The sequence below is a fragment of the Melozone crissalis genome, unplaced genomic scaffold (assembly GCF_028551555.1).
Source record: "Melozone crissalis strain CALT ecotype California unplaced genomic scaffold, PUWL_Pcris_2 ptg000096l_1, whole genome shotgun sequence".
NCBI classification, from domain to species: Eukaryota; Metazoa; Chordata; class Aves; order Passeriformes; family Passerellidae; genus Melozone; species Melozone crissalis.
In genome coordinates, this window is record NW_026535873.1 from 2914113 (window position 1) to 2932960 (window position 18848).

The following is an 18848-nucleotide window of genomic DNA, read 5'->3' on the forward strand; positions in this document are numbered from 1 at the left end:
AAGGGATGCCGGCTGATCAAGGACCCCCGAGGAGCGGAGGGAGGGCGTATCGGCTGATGGAGTGTCCCAAGGAGCGGCTGGGGAGAGTGGGGGTGTCTGTTGGTGAGGAGGAGCGGCCGGAGCGGTTGCACAGTCCGGTGGTGGGGAGGCCGGCGGGGCCTGTCGGAGTAGGCTCAGCCCGGCCGGTGGGCACGGCTAACGCCGCCCGCCCGCAGGACCATGGCGCAGTTCCTGTTCGAGGCGGACGTGCACGGGCTGCTGAAGCTGGACACGCTGATCCCGAACGCGCCGCCTGCGCGATGGCAACGCAAAGCCAAGGAGAGCGGCCCCGGGCTAAGTCCCGTCGGCGTGTCGCCCATGAAGCCGGCCAATCGCTCCCACAGCTCCAGCAAGACGCCGTCCAAGACACCCGGTGAGCGCCGGCCACCAGCGGCAGAGGTTGAGTGCGGAAGCCTCGCTCAGGCTGCTTGTCCGCAGCCATGGGGCTCTGGGCTCCCTGCCACGCTGCCCTACCGGCTGCTGCTCAGGCAGGATGAGGTGGGCTGTGCTCCTGACAGCCACCCACCTCCTTGCCAGCATGAGGGGCAGAGCTCTGAGCACTGGGGCTGGCGAGCTGCTGTTCGCCCAGCTGAGCCTTGCTGGCACAGCTGTATGCTAGGACGAGTGTAGGCGGGACTGTCAGCTGACAGCTTTACATCCTGTGAGCGTTTTTGTATCTTCCCCTTATCTCTGGACTCTGGAATTGTTGCACTAGACCCAAGGAGTTGCACCACACAGTCCCCAACCAACTTGGTGTCAGGGAGGAAAATATAAGTTGTGACTGGGTGGCATGAGACCTCAGAGTCCTACTTGTCTGGTGGGTGTGATGTGGAAGAGTGTTGGGTTTGCTCCTGTGAAAGCTCTAATACAGGCTGTTAAATAGCTGTAAGACAATATTTTCATATGTGAATGCAGGTAAATCTGGATCCAGAATTCAAAGCTACCCCACAAAGGCTGGGGGAGATCGCTACATTCCCAGCCGCAGCACTATGCAGATGGAGATGGTAAATTTCCTCCTAGCCAAAGAGAATGACCCTGCTGAGGATTCCCCTACCAAGAAGGTGAGCATGTTGCTAAGTTACAATTACTTCAACAACTGCTACTCCTTCCTGCCCCTTTACAGAGCAGTAAACTATAGGTTCTATCAAGTGGGCACACGGGACTGACAAGTCCCAGCCATCACTACTTGCAGTTCTGGGCTTCAGGAGCCTAGGATGAGATTGAAGCTGTAGAGACTGCCATGCACTCCAAGCCTATGCTGCTTCTGGTAGCAAAATTTAGCTTTTGACTAATGAGGCTTTAAAATGTAGCAGGCAACAAAAACACAAAGCTGTGAGCCTATGCAAAGTGAAACTGCTGGTGGCAGCTATTCTAGGACAATGTCACCACAGGGAACACTTCTGGAATGTTTTACACTGTGTTCTGAAATCTGTTTATGGAGTATTTGGTTGCTTTGTGGCTGTGGCTTTTCCTACTGGCAATGACACTGAATTTGCCATTGTGTGAAAATGTGAGCAGGACGACGTATGAAAGTCTGAGGAAAAACTGCTTTGACCTGCCTCTGTGTGACTGACTCTTGCAGCACAGTCAAACATCTTCAGATTCTAAGAGAAGGGGACTTAGGTGCCTGTTTAAATTGCAGTGTGGGAATTGTTTTAAATGCATTGCACTGAGGGTGATTTGTCTCTGTAGGAGCAACAGAAAGCCTGGGCAGTGAATCTGAATGGTTTTGATGTAGAAGAGGCAAAGATCCTCCACCTCAGAGGAAAACCACAGAATGCTCCAGAAGCTATGATACAGGGTCTGTGTGAGGTGAATCAGCAGGAGAGATCAGGTCAGGGGAACCGCAACACAGAAGCTCTGTGTGTGGTCACAGGAGAAATCAACTGGTTTCTGAGAGCTGTACAGGCTGGAGTCTCCTTTCTTAAGGTTCCTGAGGTCGAGGGAGGGCATAACAGTTACAGTGAATTTATTTAGGAAAGTTGCCATGACTGCCAGTTGGTCACCTGTTACAGGGCTTGCAAGGGTCTTCAGGGTGAAGAGAGAGACGAGAAACTTGACCTCATGTTCAGAAGGCTTGATTTATTATTTTATGATATATATTACATTAGTATTATACTAAAAGAAAGAGAAGGAAAATTCTCAGAAGCTAGCTAAGCTAAAAATAGAAAAAGAATGAATAAACAAAAGGCTGTGTCTCAGCAGAGAGTGAGACACAGCTCTGCCGTGAGTGGTCAGTAAATCCAAACATCGACAGGAGACCAATCACGCATCCACCTGCTGCATTCCACAGCAGCAGATAACCATTGTTTACATTTTGTTGCTGAGGCCACAGCTTCTCAGAAGGGGGAAAAATCCTAAAGAAAGGCTTTTTATGAAAAGATGTCGATGACAGTCACCTGTACTGCAGGTTCCAAACCTTCATGAAGTCTGTAAGAGCATCAAACTCTCTGCTGTGCACTTTCTAGTTTAAACTGCAACTAAATATAATGGGATTCAAAAACCCAAGTGTTTATTAAATTTGTTTCCATGAATGAGGAAATTGTAGCTCACCCTGTTCAGCAGTTCATACTGCCAGTGATTTTAGTGCACTGCAGGCTTGTGAGTGTTTCTCTTAGGACTTTATTTTCACTCCAAGGGATTCCTAGTTGGGTGAGCAGCACTCAGCTGGGAGGAAACTAACTCAGGTTAACCAACCTGTTCCCCTGCACACAGGCTATCAGAATAACCTGAACATACTCTACAGTCAGAAAATGGCACCTGGATTCAGCAGGAAGAAGAGCAGATATATTCCCTCAAAGTCAGACTGGGTCTTGGATGCACCAGAGATCTGCGACAACTACTGCAAGTAGGCTACAGGGTTGAGTGCTGGGCATCCAGAACATTCTGCACTGGATTGCTGTTCCTAGGACAGTGTAACTGGGCTGTCTGTATTTTGTGTACCCAGGCTAGCACAGACCACTTCTGGAGTGTCCCTGTGTGGCCTTACAGGGACAGTGGTCTAGGGCACTGTGCAGATGCCTTGGAGCAGGGTACCTGGCCCCAGCAGCTGGGCATAGTGACACTCAGAAGGCTGCCCCTCACCTGTACGTGTGTGTGTGCACATGTGCACCCACACCTGCTGCAGCAGCACCGGTGAAGGGCAGGGCTCTCTAGCCAAGCATGGTGTGACCTGCATTGCTCTTTCAAATTGTAGATCTGAATCTCATAGACTGGAGCTCCCAGAACTTCCTGGCAGTGGCTCTGGACAACACTGTTTATCTGTGGAATCACGCTACTAGGGAGATTATCCCCCTGCTGCAGATGGAGCATCCAGATGTTTACATTTCCTCTGTGTCATGGATTAAAGATGGAGACTACCTTGCTGTTGGCACAAGTAGTGCTGAGGTTCAGGTGAATGCAGGAGCAGAACTAGAGGTGTTTTCTAGGGATTGACAGAACTGGGGACAAAACCTTGGCTGACAGAGGAAGGATGCCATGCACCTGACTTGTCTTCCCTGGTGTGGGGTGGAACTGCCCAGTGTGCAAGGCAGGGTTTGGTTTGGGGGTTTTCTGATAAGTAGCGTTACCTTCTGTGCTATAGTCAAGAGATACACACTTTCTCTGTTCCCTTACTGAGAAAGCTGAATGCCAGAGCCTGTGCAGTGAGGTTCCTAGGGCATAGAAACAGGATTGGGTTTCTTCTGTAGAACTTTTTGCTTTGCCTCTGCAGCTATGGGACGTTGAGCAGCAGAAACGTCTCCGAACCATTACCAGCCATTGTGTCCGTGTGGGAACCCTCAGCTGGAACAGCTACATCCTCTCCAGGTAAAGCAGTGGGTCAAGGGCAGTTTCCAGCTGTTGCAAACTTCTATCCCTCAATCTATGTGTGGCATGGGTTAGGGATGGCAGAGAGAAGTTTGTCCTGGCTTGGGATTCTTACTCAGCCTTATCTGTTGGGGCTGTGAGGAGAAGGCCTCTTTCCTGCATTGCAATTTGTGCTGAAGTTGTCAAGAGCTTGTGTGGGTGTTTCACTCACACCAACAGACCTGTGTTGCTGGTAACACTGGTTGAAACCCAGTGGCAGGTATAGCAGTCTTGCAACAACAAAAATGGATTTGGGTGAAAATGTGCAGCCTGACCCTGCAAGCCTTCTTCTTCTCTCTGCAGTGGTGCACGGACTGGGCACATCCATCACCACGATGTCCGAGTGGCTGAGCATCACGTGGCCACCCTTGCTGGCCACACACACGAGGTGTGCGGACTCAAATGGCCTCTGGATGGCCGCTACCTGGCCAGTGGTGGCAATGACAGTCTGGCGAACGTCTGGCCATGCACCCAAGGTGGGGATGGCGACTTTTCTCCTGTACAGACCTTCACTCAGCACCAGGGTGCTGTCAAGGTGAGCACAGAGCTGCCACGGGCGGATATGTGTGTGCAAGGCAGGCATGCAGCACTGGCTGGGTGCAGGTTGCCTCTTGTATGTTTTAAAATGAACTTTCCTCTCTCAGGCTGTGGCGTGGTGCCCATGGCAGATGAATGTTCTAGCCACTGGAGGTGGCACTAGTGACAGACATATCCGCATCTGGAACGTGTGTTCTGGCGCCTGCCTCAGTGCTGTTGATACCCGTTCCCAGGTGAGAGATGAACATCAGCTTGGAGACAAACACCTTCTGGCAGCACACCTCCACAGAGCTGCTGGCTCCTCAGGCCCAGAGGCACAGGGAAGGAGGGGGGACCATGCTCGCCTCTGAGTGGTGAGCATCAGCACATGCACCTTGTCTCACCTGTGTTACTGCCTCTTTGCAGGTCTCTTCTATCCTATGGTCAACAAACTACAAGGAGCTCATTTCAGGCCATGGCTTTGCACAGAACCAGCTGGTTATATGGAAGTATCCAACAATGACCAAGGTTGCAGAGCTGCAAGGTAGGTGGACAGAGCCTGGGTGGGGGGTGGGCTGTTAGAGGTTGAAGACAGCTGCACTCCTTGGTTGGAGCCTGCAGCATCACTGATACAGGACAGTATCCGGGGCCATGCTGCTAGGAGTAAGGCATGCCCACGGGGCTGTGGAAGAGTTACCATTGATCCAAGTGTATGCTTGGGGTCTGAAATCATGCTGCCACAGCCAGTGGGGAGACAGCTATGCAAGCTGGCAGGGCTCATGGGAACATACAGGAGTAAATGTGCATGTGCTGATCAGCTCAGCCCTGATTGCACATTCCTTCTCCTCCTCAGGTCATACTGATAGAATCTTGAACCTGACCATGAGCCCTGATGGTACAGCAGTGGCCTCAGCAGCTGCTGATGAAACACTGCGGATCTGGCGCTGTTTTGAGATGGACCCCATAAAGAAGAAGAAGAAGGAGAAGGTGACATCTGCAGGGATTCTCTGGTGCTGGAAAGCCCTTGAGGGGCATATGGGGAGCCATTATGGGTCCCTTTGGGGCACAGAACGTGACGGGACTAGTAGGGGTGGAACTGGGTTATGCTGGAGCTCTGGGGTCGCGGGGCATGTTGGAGATGGTGGCCCGGCTATAAAGACGCTCTACGGTGCGCAGAGTCTCGGCTGCAATGGCGCTCAGTGGGTGCCGTGGTGCATGATGGGCGCTGTAGTCCCGAAAGGACCCATTGCTCGCTGTCATCGTCACCAGCCTATTCCATCATTCCAGAGGCTGGTCCATCACAGCGGATATCATAAATCTACTCAGTGCCTTCTTCTTGGCCAGGTGTCTGTAAGGTTGTTTTGGCAATGAGTACCATTGTCTCATTAAATTCTTTCATGGGGCACAGTGTGCCCATAGCACTCGTTTCGAATCCCAGGACAGTGTCCCAGGCAGTGACATTGGACACAGGGTCTGTCCGCAGTCATCCAGTGGTTGTTCTCACCACCACAGGCACGTGGCACTTGCCGGGGTGGGTTTGGCATATAGTCAGTCTGCCAGACCTCCCCATACTTGTATTCCAGCCCTCGTGAGCAAAACACTCCCTGTGAGAAATGCCCTAAATAGGTTTTTGTTTTGGGAGGTCAAAAACTCTTTAATTTGATATTTCTGAGCTCAAATCCTCCCTTAATGAGTGTTTCTCAGCTCCCTAAATAGGTGTTTCAAACACCAAAATATCCTTAAATGGGTGTTTCTAAGCCCAAAATCTGTCTAAATTGTTGTTTCTGAGCTCAAAATATCCCTAAATTGCTTTCTTTGAGACTTGATGCTCCCTATTTTTTAAATTTTTATTTTTCCAGAGTTAGAAACCTCCCAAAATCGGTGTTTTGGAGCCCCAAAGCCCCCAAAATTGCACTTTCTCGGTTCCAGAGCTCCTGAAATCGCCGTTATGGCCCCGAAGCTGCTGAAATAGATTAGATTTCTAAGCTACGAAGTTCCCAAAATCAGTGTTCCAGAGCTCTGACGCCACTAACTTGAGCCCTGTGCCCTGTCTGCCATCAGCCCCTGGGGTTCATCCCAGCGCTCCCGGTGCCCTCCCGGGGCATTCCCGGTGCCCTCGGAGGCTCCAGGAGCACGGAGGGGCCGCTGGCTGCGCACATTTCCCACCCCAGCCAAGGAACCGCCCCCAGTCGGGGCATTTTTCACTTTCCCTTTCCAGGCTGAGAACTGATTTACGAGAAATTAGTGTAAAACCGAGAAAGGAACTGTGGAGGGAGAGGGAGGAGCCCGTGGGGGTGGGAACGGGGGTAGGCAGGGTGAGATATAACCAGGATGAGGAGCCCCCGGTACTCACACCCCAGCACGGAGCGGCTTCTGCCCAGCCTTGTCCCAGGTAGGTGCCAGCCCCCCTCTCCTTCTGCTCCTGAAATTGATGCTTCTCAGCCCAAAAGTTCCTGAAGTCGCTGCTTTGGAGCTCCAAAGCTTCCTAAATGGGGACTACAGAGCCCAAAATCGGTTTAAATTGGTTCTTTAGAGCCCAAAAGCTCTCTAAATTGTTCTTGCTGATCTGAAAATATCCCCAAATCAATCTCCCTGATTTCCAGATCTCCCGATGTGTTTTTTTCTCAGGCTTGAACTCCCCAAATCAGGATTTTGTAGGCCAGCAAGTCCCTAAATTGGTGTTTCTCAACCCCAGTGCTGCCTGAAGTTTGGGTTTGTTCAGAGCCCAAAATCTCTCTAAATCAGTGTTTGGGACTCCAAAGCTCTCTAAATCACTGAGTCCCAGGGATCCCAAACTTGCAGTTTCTTAGCCCAAATGCTCCTTAATGGGAGTTTCTGAACCCCTGAGAACCCAAAATTGCTTGTTTTGATCTCAGAAGCTGCCTACATCTATTTTTCGGAGCCAAACCCATCCCTAGGTGGTTTGGAAGGCTGTGCCTGAGTGCTGGTGGAATGCAGTGGAACTGGAGAGGCTCTGCCAGAGGAGGGTCAGGGAGGATGAGGATGGGAGGTGTGAAGGGCAGTTGGGATACCTGGAGAGCCTCAACAGGATGGGCAAAGGCTGAATTGTGTGAGTGAGCAGTGGAGGGTCAGAAAGGGGGGACGCTGCCTTGGCAGCTCAGAAACCCCCTGATCATCAGGGAGAGTGGGCGGAAGAGCTCTGGGGGCAGCCTGGAGGGTCTCCAGGCCAGCGAGCAGGTTCCCATGGGAATGGCAGCTGCCCTGGCATCCATGGCCAGGCAAAGCAAAGGGCTCCAGCAGCGCGGGGATCCGGGAGCGATGGCTCAGCAGAGCTGCGTGGCGGGTGAATGGGGGGTGCTCACGGGGAGCTGCTCCTGCCCCACAGGGAAGGGCTGGCCAGGGATGAGCTCCTCAGTGCCAGCCTGGGCTGTCACAGCCGGGAAATAGCGGGGTCCAGGCACCGAGAGGCAGGGACTGAGGCCGGCACCAGAGCACAGAGCTCCAGAGGAGGCGGCTTTGATGGGCTGAACCAGGTGGTGGCCGGGCCAGCAGCTCCAGAGGTTTCCCGCCCCACGGGCTCCTTCCTCTCCCCCAGCGGCTCCTTTCTCGGTTTGACGCTGATTTCCCGTAAATGCCTGTCAGGAAATCTGAGAGGGGGCAGGAATGGTCTCTCCAAGAGCCAGGAGTAAAGCACGCCTCTCCTGAGGCTCTCGGCTGAACTGAGCGAGCTCCCGGTGAAAAGGCAGCACTGGGAGGTGGAGCACACGGGCCAGCAGCCAAGCAAGGCAGCAGCACCCGCGGCTGTGTGAGCAGGAGCCCAGCCAGGGGAAGGGCTGACCCCCCGGCCCAGCACATTCACACCACACCTGCCCAGCCACAGGGGCCTGTGGCACTCAGGAACCACTGCCCTGGGGTCACTGGGGTGGCAATCCTCCTCCAGCTGTCCTTCAGTCCTGGTGGGATTTCCTTAAGAATATCGGTGTCTGCAGCAACAAAGCCAACAACAAAAGTGTGACCCTGCCCAAACAGAGCTGTCTGCAGCAGAGCAATCAGCAATCTGCAGCCGCCCCTGTGGGCAAGGCCAGTGCAATCACTGTTGGCCATGCACAGCAGTGCCACCCACTCCTCTCAAGGCTTCCCGGGCAGTGACCATCCCTGGGCTGGGCACTGCTGAGGGCCCTCAAGTGCTGAGTCCAGTTCTGCCACAGGGGATTGAGTGTGAAAAGCTCCCTGGACCATCCTGGGGCCTTCACTGGGCTTTGCTGAGGCCTGAAGGAGCCCTGCTGCCCTCCAGGGCCCCCAGGGCTTTCAGTGTCTTTGTCTCATCAAGGCCCTGCTGTGCTGCAGAGAGTGGGGGAAGTCAGGAAGGGTTGGAGGGAGACCACAAAGTTAATATTTCATAGAATTCCCATTCAAAGTCCATTGTCCCTTCCCACCCACTGTCTACAGACAAAGAGAAAAAATCATCAATTCAGGCCTTACTTATTTATTTAATAGTTATTTTGTCTGACACCAAAAATTGTTGCTGTGACTTTTGCTACACATTAAATGGGAGAAAAGTAAAAAGTAAGTAGCATATTGATTAGGCACAGCCTGAATGCCATGAATACATTATGGAAGATTTGTTTGTTTCTTTCATCTTGGCTGATTAGAAAAATTTTTAGTCTGAATATATAATGAATAATTATTTCATGGAGTGAGTATAACTTAATACTACAAATTATAAAAATGAAAACAGTAGCTCACCTTAGCACCCCAGACAATGCATAATGAGATTTCACCACCACTTGTACAATCCTCCAGGCTTTAGCTCAAATACTGGTACTAATGTTGTATTTGATTCAATGCATAATTCAAAAAGTCTAATTTATTGGGCCTCTGTTGGCAGACCAGACTCTGTTGGTCTCTGGGTGAAAGAGCCATCACTGGCAATGCAGAAGTAAAAGTTTCTTCCTTTTCTCTTTTTTTTTTTTTTTTTCTGGCCATACTTTTTCTTTCTCCTCTCCCCCTCCCCTTCATTTTGTTTTTCCTTCTCCTCCCCTCTCCTGTCTTTCCCCCTTAATTTTTCCCCCTCCAAGCTCCAACTTTAGCTCAGGATTGCAGCTATGGCCCTGTATAAAATATTTTTTCTGTCTAAAGCAGTTCTCAGGGCTCATTCTAAATATGAGACAGAGACAGAGAGAACAAATTGTCTCTGACTATGAGAAGTGGGGTGACCCATTCCTGGAAGCACAACCATCTTTCCATGAGAGATGGTCTGAGCTAATGTCTGTGTTCATCAGTTATCAATGGCAGAGGCACATCCAGGACAGCTCCATGTGCACATCATCTCCTCAGTGTTACTGTTTGAGAAGCCATCTTGCTATTGCTCTGCTTTCAGGAGAAAACCCCTCAAACTCTGAGCATTTTATGCCATTTCTATGCTTTCCCTCCTTTCAGACCAGAGCAAAAAGGAGGAGATGGAGCAGGGTTCAATCCTGGGAAAGCACCCCTTGCATTTCCTGTCTGATGCTTTCAGATCGACCTGTGGGACAGCCATAGGCGCCCTGGGGCTGTGACTTCTCTTGGGTTCCTGCTGGCATTTCTCTATTTCTAATCCTCAGTGGAGCTCTTTTCCTCACCCAGGTCTATCCTCCCCTTGAACACCAGGAAAGCTTTCTTGACATGCAGCAGCTTTGGCAAGGAGCTCCTTAATTCAGTCCAGGTCCTCCTCCTTCTCTGGAACACGGCCAAAGAAAACAGAAAGTCACAAGGAGCAGACAGCCCAGGGAAACGGAGTGCAAGAAAGAGGGAGAGGTGCCCTGAGCAGGCTTTTCCTCACTCCTGAGCAGTCCCTGTTTCTGCCTTCACCTCATCCCTGCTGCTCTGATGGATGTGCTCAGGAGGGACAGGTGGCATTGTTGGAAGGGTCAGCAGGACCCTGCTTTCTGCAGCCAGCTTACAGAAGAGGATATTTGGGAAACTTCCCAGTCTGACCCTTCCCAAGGCTCTCTGGCCATCACACTCCAGCCACCAGAGGTGTTCAGTGTTGTGAGGAGCCCCTCCACAGCAGTGGCTGCAGTGCCCCAATGGGCCCTGCTGGACTCCCCACACCCTGCCCCTGTGTCCTCCCTGGTTCCAGCCCAGGTTTCCCAGAGCAGTCTCAGCTGTTTGATTCCATAAAGCCATTTATTCCCAGTGCAGTGACACAGGAACAGCCTGAGCTGTTCCCCCAGCAAGGGAGCCCCTCAGTTTTATCCCCTCACAGTCTGCATGCTCAAGGCTCGAGTCTGGCTCTTCCTCCCGGGCCCTCAGCTCCTGCTGGGTCTCTTGGTGTCCCTTCCCCAGCAGTGCCACCACTCTTGGTGCCCTTTGTTGGGCTCTGTTGGCCGTTCACGAGCTCTTGTCTGGGGCTCCCACCTGGAGCTCGGCTTGCATCAGGCACTGCAGCTGCCCCAGCCACCTGCACCAGGTGTGTTCACAGCCAGGAGAGGGGAGAGTGGGAGTGAGGTGGTTTCAGTTTTGTCTTTGTTACCCGGCTTGCTGCTGTACTGGGAATTGCTGAGAAGGCAAAGCAATTGTCCCAAAGTCGAGTCGGTTTGCCCATGGTGGCAGCTGCAGAGAGAAGTCCCAGGCTTTATGTGAGCTCTTCAGTTGTATTTTTTCCTCCTGTCCAGTTGAGGAGGGGGAGTGAGAGAAGTTTGGTGGGCAAGTGGCAGCCATCCAAGGTCACTTGTCCTTTCTCCATAGATTTCTTCATAGCTGGTTAGGATACCCTCCAGGATTTGAGTCTGAAGGAATGGAAAATGGTCCCTTTCCTTTGTGGAAAATTGTGGCTGGGGTTGAACAGCAGGTTCTGCACTCTGCAAAAGCAGAAGGCCTTAATTTTGGAAGATGATGTATGTGTCTGTGAGAATTCTCAGAGCTCCAAGGCAGACAAAGATGGGTTAGGGACCAGCTGGGAATACAACAGAACATCTTACCAACTGCATTATCTTCTCCAGTGCTGTGCCCACCACAGAGGTTTTTGCCCCTCTTTTCCCCTGCATTGCAGAGTGAACCTTGAGAACAGGATGTGGGAGACAAGAAACAAGGACATGGCTGAATTTCTTGGTAAGAGCCGTATTCTGTTTAGACAGTGATGGAAGGGAAAACCAGTAAATTAAAACCCTTAGTAGATCAGAGGTTTGAGTACTATAAAAGATATATGTGTCCCAAAAAAGCTCTTCAATGCATTTTTTAAATCCTTAGGGAAATATCAAAGTGATATTTTCCTATATTCATCTTTTTCATTTTTCTTTTTCTTCTCATGTGAACCTACTGGCCACAAAAAAAAAAAAAAAACCAAACCAAAAAAGCCAAAAAACCCAAAACCAAAACAAAACAAAACAAACCAACCAACCAAACAAACAAAACCCAAAAAAACAAAAAAAAGAATTCATAGCAGCATGTCCAAGGAAGCCAATTTGAGTCCATAAGTAAGAGTGGACTCATGGATCCCATTGCTCTTGTCTGTGGCCATCCTTGGGAACCCATGGGAGGGATGGGATGGGAAGTGTTATCCCTGAGAGAAGTGAGGCCAGTGGAGGTCTCCCCCCTGAACACGTTGCCTGCAGAACCCCTTCCAGAGCACAGCAGAAGGCCTGGCCTCTGGAGTGGGATCAGTTTGGTCAGAGGGGTGACCTCCTTTAACCAGAGACATGTCCTACGCTAGCAGGGGGTGTTGCTGAGAAGGGCTTTGAGGGTCAGGCTGAAATGAATGTGCCAAGGGACAGTGAAGGGGCCTGAGAGGTCTCTCTCCACTCCTGGTGTGAGGCAGAAGAGTCTCACCCACCCTCTCGTGGGTGGCTGAGCTGTGGTGGGACTGGGGCACCTGTGTGGTGCCTGAGTGCTGTGGCAGCTGAGGCAGCTCCCTGGCCCAGGAGAGCCTCAGTGGGCCCGAGGGTCAGGAACCTTCCAGCACTGCTGAGGGGCTCCTGGTCCACAGGAGCTCACAGCTCCTGGGCCAGCTGTGGGATGTGTTCTGCCCCAGAACCTGCTCAGTGCAGTCCTGGAGTTCCTTGGGGAAAGGTCCTTGTTAAATGTCCTGATTTTCTTTTTTATTTTCATATGTATCTGATGTCCAGAAACAGCATGGGATATAGCTGAGGAGCACATAGAAGTGATATTCAATGCAATCGGTAAGTGTGCTGGATCCCATTGCTCTTGTCTGTGGCCATCCTTTGGAACCGATGGGATGGGATGGGGTGGGATGGGATGGGAAGTGTTATCCCTGAGAGATGTGAGGCCAGTGGAGTTCTCTCCCCTGAGCACGTTGCCTGCAGAACCCCTTCCAAAGCACAGCAGAAGGCCTGGCCTTTGGGCTGGGATCAGTTTGGTCAGAGGGGTGACCTTCTTTCACCAGAGACACATTCTACTCTAGCATGGGTGTAGCGGCACAGGTTTAGATGGTGGTTGCTTCTACCTATATCTATTCCCAATAAGCATCTCCTGTGGAAAGGCCACTTGGGTTGGCATTCAGGGAAAGCAGTCAAGTCCACACACCACACTCACCACCACTAGCTCAGCAAAGAAAGGCAGAAGGGCCTTTTTGTATGGTCAGTTCCAGCGAGGTTTATTGTGGCACACTGAAGGGAAACCAGGGGCAAAAAGACCTGGCCCTGTGCTGTGCACACTCTTAAGTATGGGAGGGCACGGGGGTGGTACAAAGGGCAGGGCAAAGGGCATTGGCCTTAAGGGAAGACGGGGCCAGCCACCAGGGGTACCAAACCAATGAGGAAACAGGGAAAGGAGAAACCAGGGGAAGTTGGGACATACTGGGAAGTGGGAAGCATCAGTGTTAAGCAAGAGTCCATGGGGAAGTCCTTTCTGTCCTTCCTTTCCCAGGTGAGGAAAACTCTATGGTAAGTCTCTCCAAGGCAATGCTGTGGGGATTTCCCTAAGGTAGAAGGATTCAGAGGATTCCACAACTCCCCTGTTTTTCTTAATATGAAGACTTCCCCAATGGACTTCTGCAGACACTTAAATAAACAGGGAAACGTGTAAAATGATAAAAACAATTATTACAATCTAAAAAATTCCTTTAACAAAAGATGAAACCCATCTCGTCAACCACCGTTGTCAGAAAAATTCATTGATCCAGTCTGGATTCTTTTCCACCTGTAAGTCCTTTATTTGTTCCCTCGGCTTCTGGATGCTTGCATGGGTAGATTTTGAGTATGAAGAAAGGTTGAGGCCGCACATCCCTTCAAAATCTTGGCAGCTGTCTCCATGGACAAGCTGTAAAAAGTCTACTGCTGCTTGATTTTGCAATGTTGCGCGCCTCGTAGTCTCAGTGTCACTAGGCAGGTCACTGACTGCAGTGGAGGTAGCGTTTGCCGGCTTACTAAGCCAACACTCTAGGTGAGAAAGCTCACTGAGAGCCTCAGCTCTGGCCTCGCAAGGTGAAAAAGGTGAGACCATGGCTCTCTTTACTTTGCTCCAGTTGTAAACTTGGCTGTGGCAATTTTCATCAAATTCATATATGATCTCTTTTGGCGTGCCAATTTCCCTTTTTGTTTCCAATTTTGGAGGAAAGTTACATTTGGGGTGAGGGTAGTGAGCTGGCTAAGGCTGCAGGGACTCCCTTGAAGGCATGAGGGGATCCTGGCCCATAGTTGGTCTCCAGAGATAAGGAACACTCCCCGGAGCAGCACTTTGGGATGGAGTGAGGATGAAGAAAGTGTGGGACTGGTGTAATGGCACCAATTTGGAGGGGTATAATTTTTATTAAATGGGGTTACCCCTTTCCTGTGGGTAGACTTAATAAGTTCAAGGCGGGTCAAGTGTTGGTTGGGAGCTTGAGACTGAAATTGGACACAGTAATGAGCTTTAGAGGACCCCAACAGCTCTAATTCTTGGGGTTCCTCTGGTGCTCGAGGTAGGGTCTTGGTCCACCCATCCCAAGTGTCTGCCAGATTGGGTTTCTTATCTGTATATGGGTTTTTATTTGCTGCTAAAGGAACCCCTACCAGGCATGTCGACAGGGGGTTGTCCACACTACCCATGGACAGGCATAGATTGTCTTGCTGTAAAGTCTTGGCTAGTGTGACCCAGATGTTCTGACTGGGCTAAAGGACAGTCCACGCACCAGCTGATGGAAAGGCGAGGAGCATCCAAAATCCTGTCTGGAATAGTTGGGGATTCCCTGTTGCCAGAAACATGGTAGGATGCTTGGGGGTGATGAGTTGATCTGTGAGTTTGAAAAAATGGATTTTTAGACTTACATAATTTTAACAGTCCCTCAAATCTTCTCTTCTTATCCCCTCAGTTTTTAATGAGTAGAAAAGAGGTGGGAAAACAAGAGGGGGTAACGGTGCAACAAACTCAAGAGAGATAGCAGTAAAACCAGCTAAAGAGGGGTAACAGTCCAAAACAAAGAGCAAATAAAATGCAACAGAGAGTCTTATGATCTTCTGGAGTAGTGGAGAGTCATCTTCCTCTGTGACAAACATCTGTGTTTACAGTCTTTTTCCTTCTTCTCCTCCACGCCTCCCAGGCTTGATCTCTATGCTGTTTCTGGAGTTCCAGGGAAGTGTCTCTGGGAGCTGCACTTGGTGATTCGATGAACAGCATGACATTCTTGCCGTGAATCCACCTTGGGCCAGATTCTGTGCACATGTAGGCACAGCCTCTGCCCCAAGTTACTAATGGGAATGGGCCCATTATTCTCTTGGATTCGGGGTCTTTGGTCAGCACAGGGGGTTTCTCTGTGAGCTGAGCTCAAGGCACTTTGAGATGTGCCGGACCATGGGAGGGTTTGGCTCCATGAATGAATTATTAAGAAAACTGATGACATCAAGAGCCTTATATAATCTTTCTACATTTGGTAGTGTTACAGCTCCTCTACGCTGCTGACAAAGGACTCTCTTGAGTGTACAGTGAGCCCTCTCTACAACAGATTGCCCCGTTGGGGAATGGGATATGCCAGTGGTGTGTTTCACCCTCCACTGATCTAAGAATTATTGGAAATTTTTGGAGGGGTAAACAGGACCATTATCTGTTTTGATGGCTTGCAGAATGCCTAGGATGGAAGACACTGGAAGAAAATGTTTGATAACGTCTTTGGCCTTTTCTCCTGTGTGGGAAGATGTGAATATAGCCCTGGAGAATGTATCTATGGACACATGAATATATTCCTGTCTCCCAAAGGGTGCATAGTGTGTAATATCTGTTTGCCACAATTGTAAACTTTTGAGGCCTCAGGGGTTAATCCCAGCCCCCATGGAAGGCAAAGCAAACTCCTGGCAATTGGGGCAGGAGCCCACAATTGCTCTCACCTGTTCCCTTGTGGTTTTAAACATATGGACAAGGGCTGGTGCATTTTGGCAAAAAAAATGGTTGGTTCAATTTAGCCTGATTAAAAATGTGTGGTAGGGTGGTCTGCACTGCCATGGCTAAGATAGCTGCTCTCCAACTGCCTTCTGTAATCAGTCCTGGGAGATCAGTGTGTGACCTCACATGCCTAATGTGATATGGTTGCTCTCAGTGGGAGAGGAGATATGTTAACTTTGAAAGCAAGCTGTATAAATCTGGATTTGGCACTTCCATCAACAAGGAATGTTCTGCTCTTTCAGCTATTCCAGCAACATAAGCCAAATCAGTAACCAGATTCAAGGGCTGTTTGAACTTCTCAAAGGCTCTGAGAACAGCTGCTAATTCTGCAATTTGTGGGGATCCCTGAACAATTTGAACATCAGACTCCTACTCCTGAGTGTTGTGGGATCTCAGCCTCTCAGGACTGGGGTGCAGGGTGACCAAGACCACCCCTGGGGGGCTCGGGAGTCCTGGAATGCTGCCAGAAATGTCTGGTGGCTGGACTTTGATCCCACAGGAGAGACGACATCAGTATGAGGATAGGAGGATTTCACTGGGGTGAATGGTGAAGGGATAAGTTATTGGAGTGTGAGATACAGGGTTTAAGATTTCTGTACAGGGGGGTCTAGAGAAGCAAGATGGAGGAATTGGGGCGTGCCCTTCTCCTTCTTCTTCTTCTTCTTGGCCTCCATCTTCTGTGGTGATGTTGGCACTTTGGGATTGGACCTTACTAAAAGTGTACTGGTTAATAAGGGTGAAAGGTATTGGAGAAAAATGATAAATATTGTATACGTAACTCCGAGTATAAAGATAGGTGGCCCCCCCAGGGGCTCTCAGTGTGTGCCCATGGCTGACTGCTGAGCAGAACTCTGTCAGGCCCAGAGAAAATCTTTTAGATAAGCATTTAATAAACACCGAGACCGAGAAAAGATCTGAAGTCCCTTCTCGTCCTTTGGAGCGCGGGCGGCCCAAGGCCACCTCGGGCCTTCCCAGACCATCTAAACAGCCGAAAATCCGACAGAGTGTCAGGATTTTTCCAAGTCATAACTGACTTATGGGATTTTCTGGAGCCATCAGTAAAAACAGTCCCTGCCTTTAAAAGAGTACAACTCTTTAATGATTTTGGGACGAAATTAAAACAATCATTAAATAGTTTATGTTTCTGTAAGCGGATAGAGATTTGACCTGGGTAGCTGTCAAGAGCAAACTGGAGGTGTTCATTGGTCTGAAGAAAAGCTTCCAGTTCACTTGATGTCACTGGGAGGTAAATGCATTGAACTCACACCCTGCTAGGGTTTTGAGGTGTGATCTGGCTTTTATAATGAGCTGAGCCTGGGGTGTAGTGATTGTCTTAATCTTATGTGGTTGGTGCGATCAGAACACCCACTTTGTGATTAAAAGCTGATCCTTCAGAGTGAGATCCCACAGGAAAAAGGGCCCATGAAACTTGAGTGGCTTACCCAAGATGACAAATTGGTAAGGCAGGGTAGAGTCAGCGTGGAGGGCTTGTCTCATGGACTATGCCTCTGATACCTTTTGGATCACTACCTGGGTTTTCATTGTTATTGTTTGTGGTGAGTTGAGGTCATTGCAGCCTCTCAGGAGTTTGAAAAGGGGTGTAAGGTCCTTGATTGTGATCCCCAGCAGTGAACAAACCCATTTGATGCTCCCGCATAGCTGATGAAAGTCCCTCAGGATTCTCGGGTTGTCCACGATGGTGAGCTGCTGGGGTACGATGGTTCTTTCGCTGATCCACAGTCCTAGGTAGGTCCATGGGCACGTGCGCTGAATCTTCTCTACAGCAGTTTCAAATCCTGCTCCTTCAATGGCTTGAATAGTCTTTTTGAGAACAGCCTCCAAATAATAGTCAGTCTCAGTGCATATTTAAAATATCATCCATAGAGTGAAAAATTATGGCATCAGGAAGTTTTTCTTAAATGGGTGAGAGAATGCGACCAACAAACATTTGGCAGATAGCTGTTGAATTTTTGATTCTTTGGGGAAGAACTTTCCTTTGATACCTTTTGAGAGGGGCTTGTCTATTAATTGATAGCATGGAAAATGCAACTCTTTGGGGCATCTCTGGGATGGAGAGGGATGTTAAAAAAGCAATCTCTGATATCAATGACTGCCAATTTCCAATCTCTAGGGAGCATTGAGATTGAGGGTAGGCTGGGTTGCAGAGGGCCTGTGTCTTCAATGACCTCATTGACCTTCCCAAGGTCTTGCAGGAACCTCCACTTGTCTTTGACTGGTTTACGAATGACAAAGACAGGGGTGTTCCAAAGGCTACTGGATGGTACTATGTAGCCTTTGGAAAACTGCTCCTGCACAAGGGATTCGAGCACCTTTAACTTTACTCTGAAAGGGGCCACTGATCAAGCCACACTGGTTCATCAGTTTTCCATCTGAGCGGTGTGGTAGGGCACTGCACAGTGGCCCCAGCTAGAAATCCTGTGGTGGTGAGGGGATTTCTAGCCTTGCTCCCCACTGGGACAACAGGTCTCTGCTCCATAAGGTAAAAGGTGCCCTTACCACAAAAGGTCTTACTGTGGCTACCTGACCCTCAAGTCTTTGAATAAGGATTGTCTGTTTGCTCCACATGGAGGTGGCAGCTCCTCCAGTCCCAGAGATGTCTCGATTGGCTGGCACCAGTTCCCAGTCCTGTGGCCATCGGAGTGGGCAATGATGGTCACATCCTTTCTGGTATCTGCTGCACCTGTAAGATAAACTTTGTCCCCTTTGTTAACTAAGCCACACTCTATAAGAGGTCTGTCTTGGCCCACAATCTCTGCCCAAAAAACTTTAGGGTTTTTTGGCATAATGTCAGTCTATTTGAGTATGAGGAAACCTTGGGCTATGGGTGTGCCCTTAGATAAATACCAGGGTGGGTCTACAAATGAGACAGTCACAGCAATTTTATCCCTTGGTCCCACAGTTTGGACTTCTGGAAGTACTTGTAAACTGTCTGGTCTGTTAATGGAATCCCCTATGATTAAAATGTCCCTTGGTCCATCAGAAGGTCCAAATTCACCAGTTGGAATTTGGTAGCTCGCCTCATCCTCAAACTGGATGGAAAGGGCCCTTACCAGCGTGCTTTCTGTCCTTGCCTGAATGTATTAGGAGGTCTCGGAGGGTTGGTTCTCTTTCTT

General features: G+C 49.9%; 1 protein-coding gene across 1 annotated transcript in view; it reads left to right on the forward strand.

Annotated features, from left to right (window-relative positions):
- The first annotated feature begins 219 nt into the window (after positions 1-219).
- Positions 220-18848, forward strand: part of LOC128947335 (cell division cycle protein 20 homolog) — a 32229-nt gene continuing 13600 nt past the window's right edge. The window contains exons 1-10 of the mRNA XM_054291588.1: positions 220-412; positions 955-1100; positions 1732-1840; positions 2755-2883; positions 3236-3432; positions 3752-3846; positions 4189-4420; positions 4530-4655; positions 4828-4945; positions 5255-5388. Coding sequence (XP_054147563.1) covers positions 220-412; positions 955-1100; positions 1732-1840; positions 2755-2883; positions 3236-3432; positions 3752-3846; positions 4189-4420; positions 4530-4655; positions 4828-4945; positions 5255-5388 — 1479 coding nt within the window. The remainder of the gene's footprint in view (positions 413-954; positions 1101-1731; positions 1841-2754; positions 2884-3235; positions 3433-3751; positions 3847-4188; positions 4421-4529; positions 4656-4827; positions 4946-5254; positions 5389-18848) is intronic.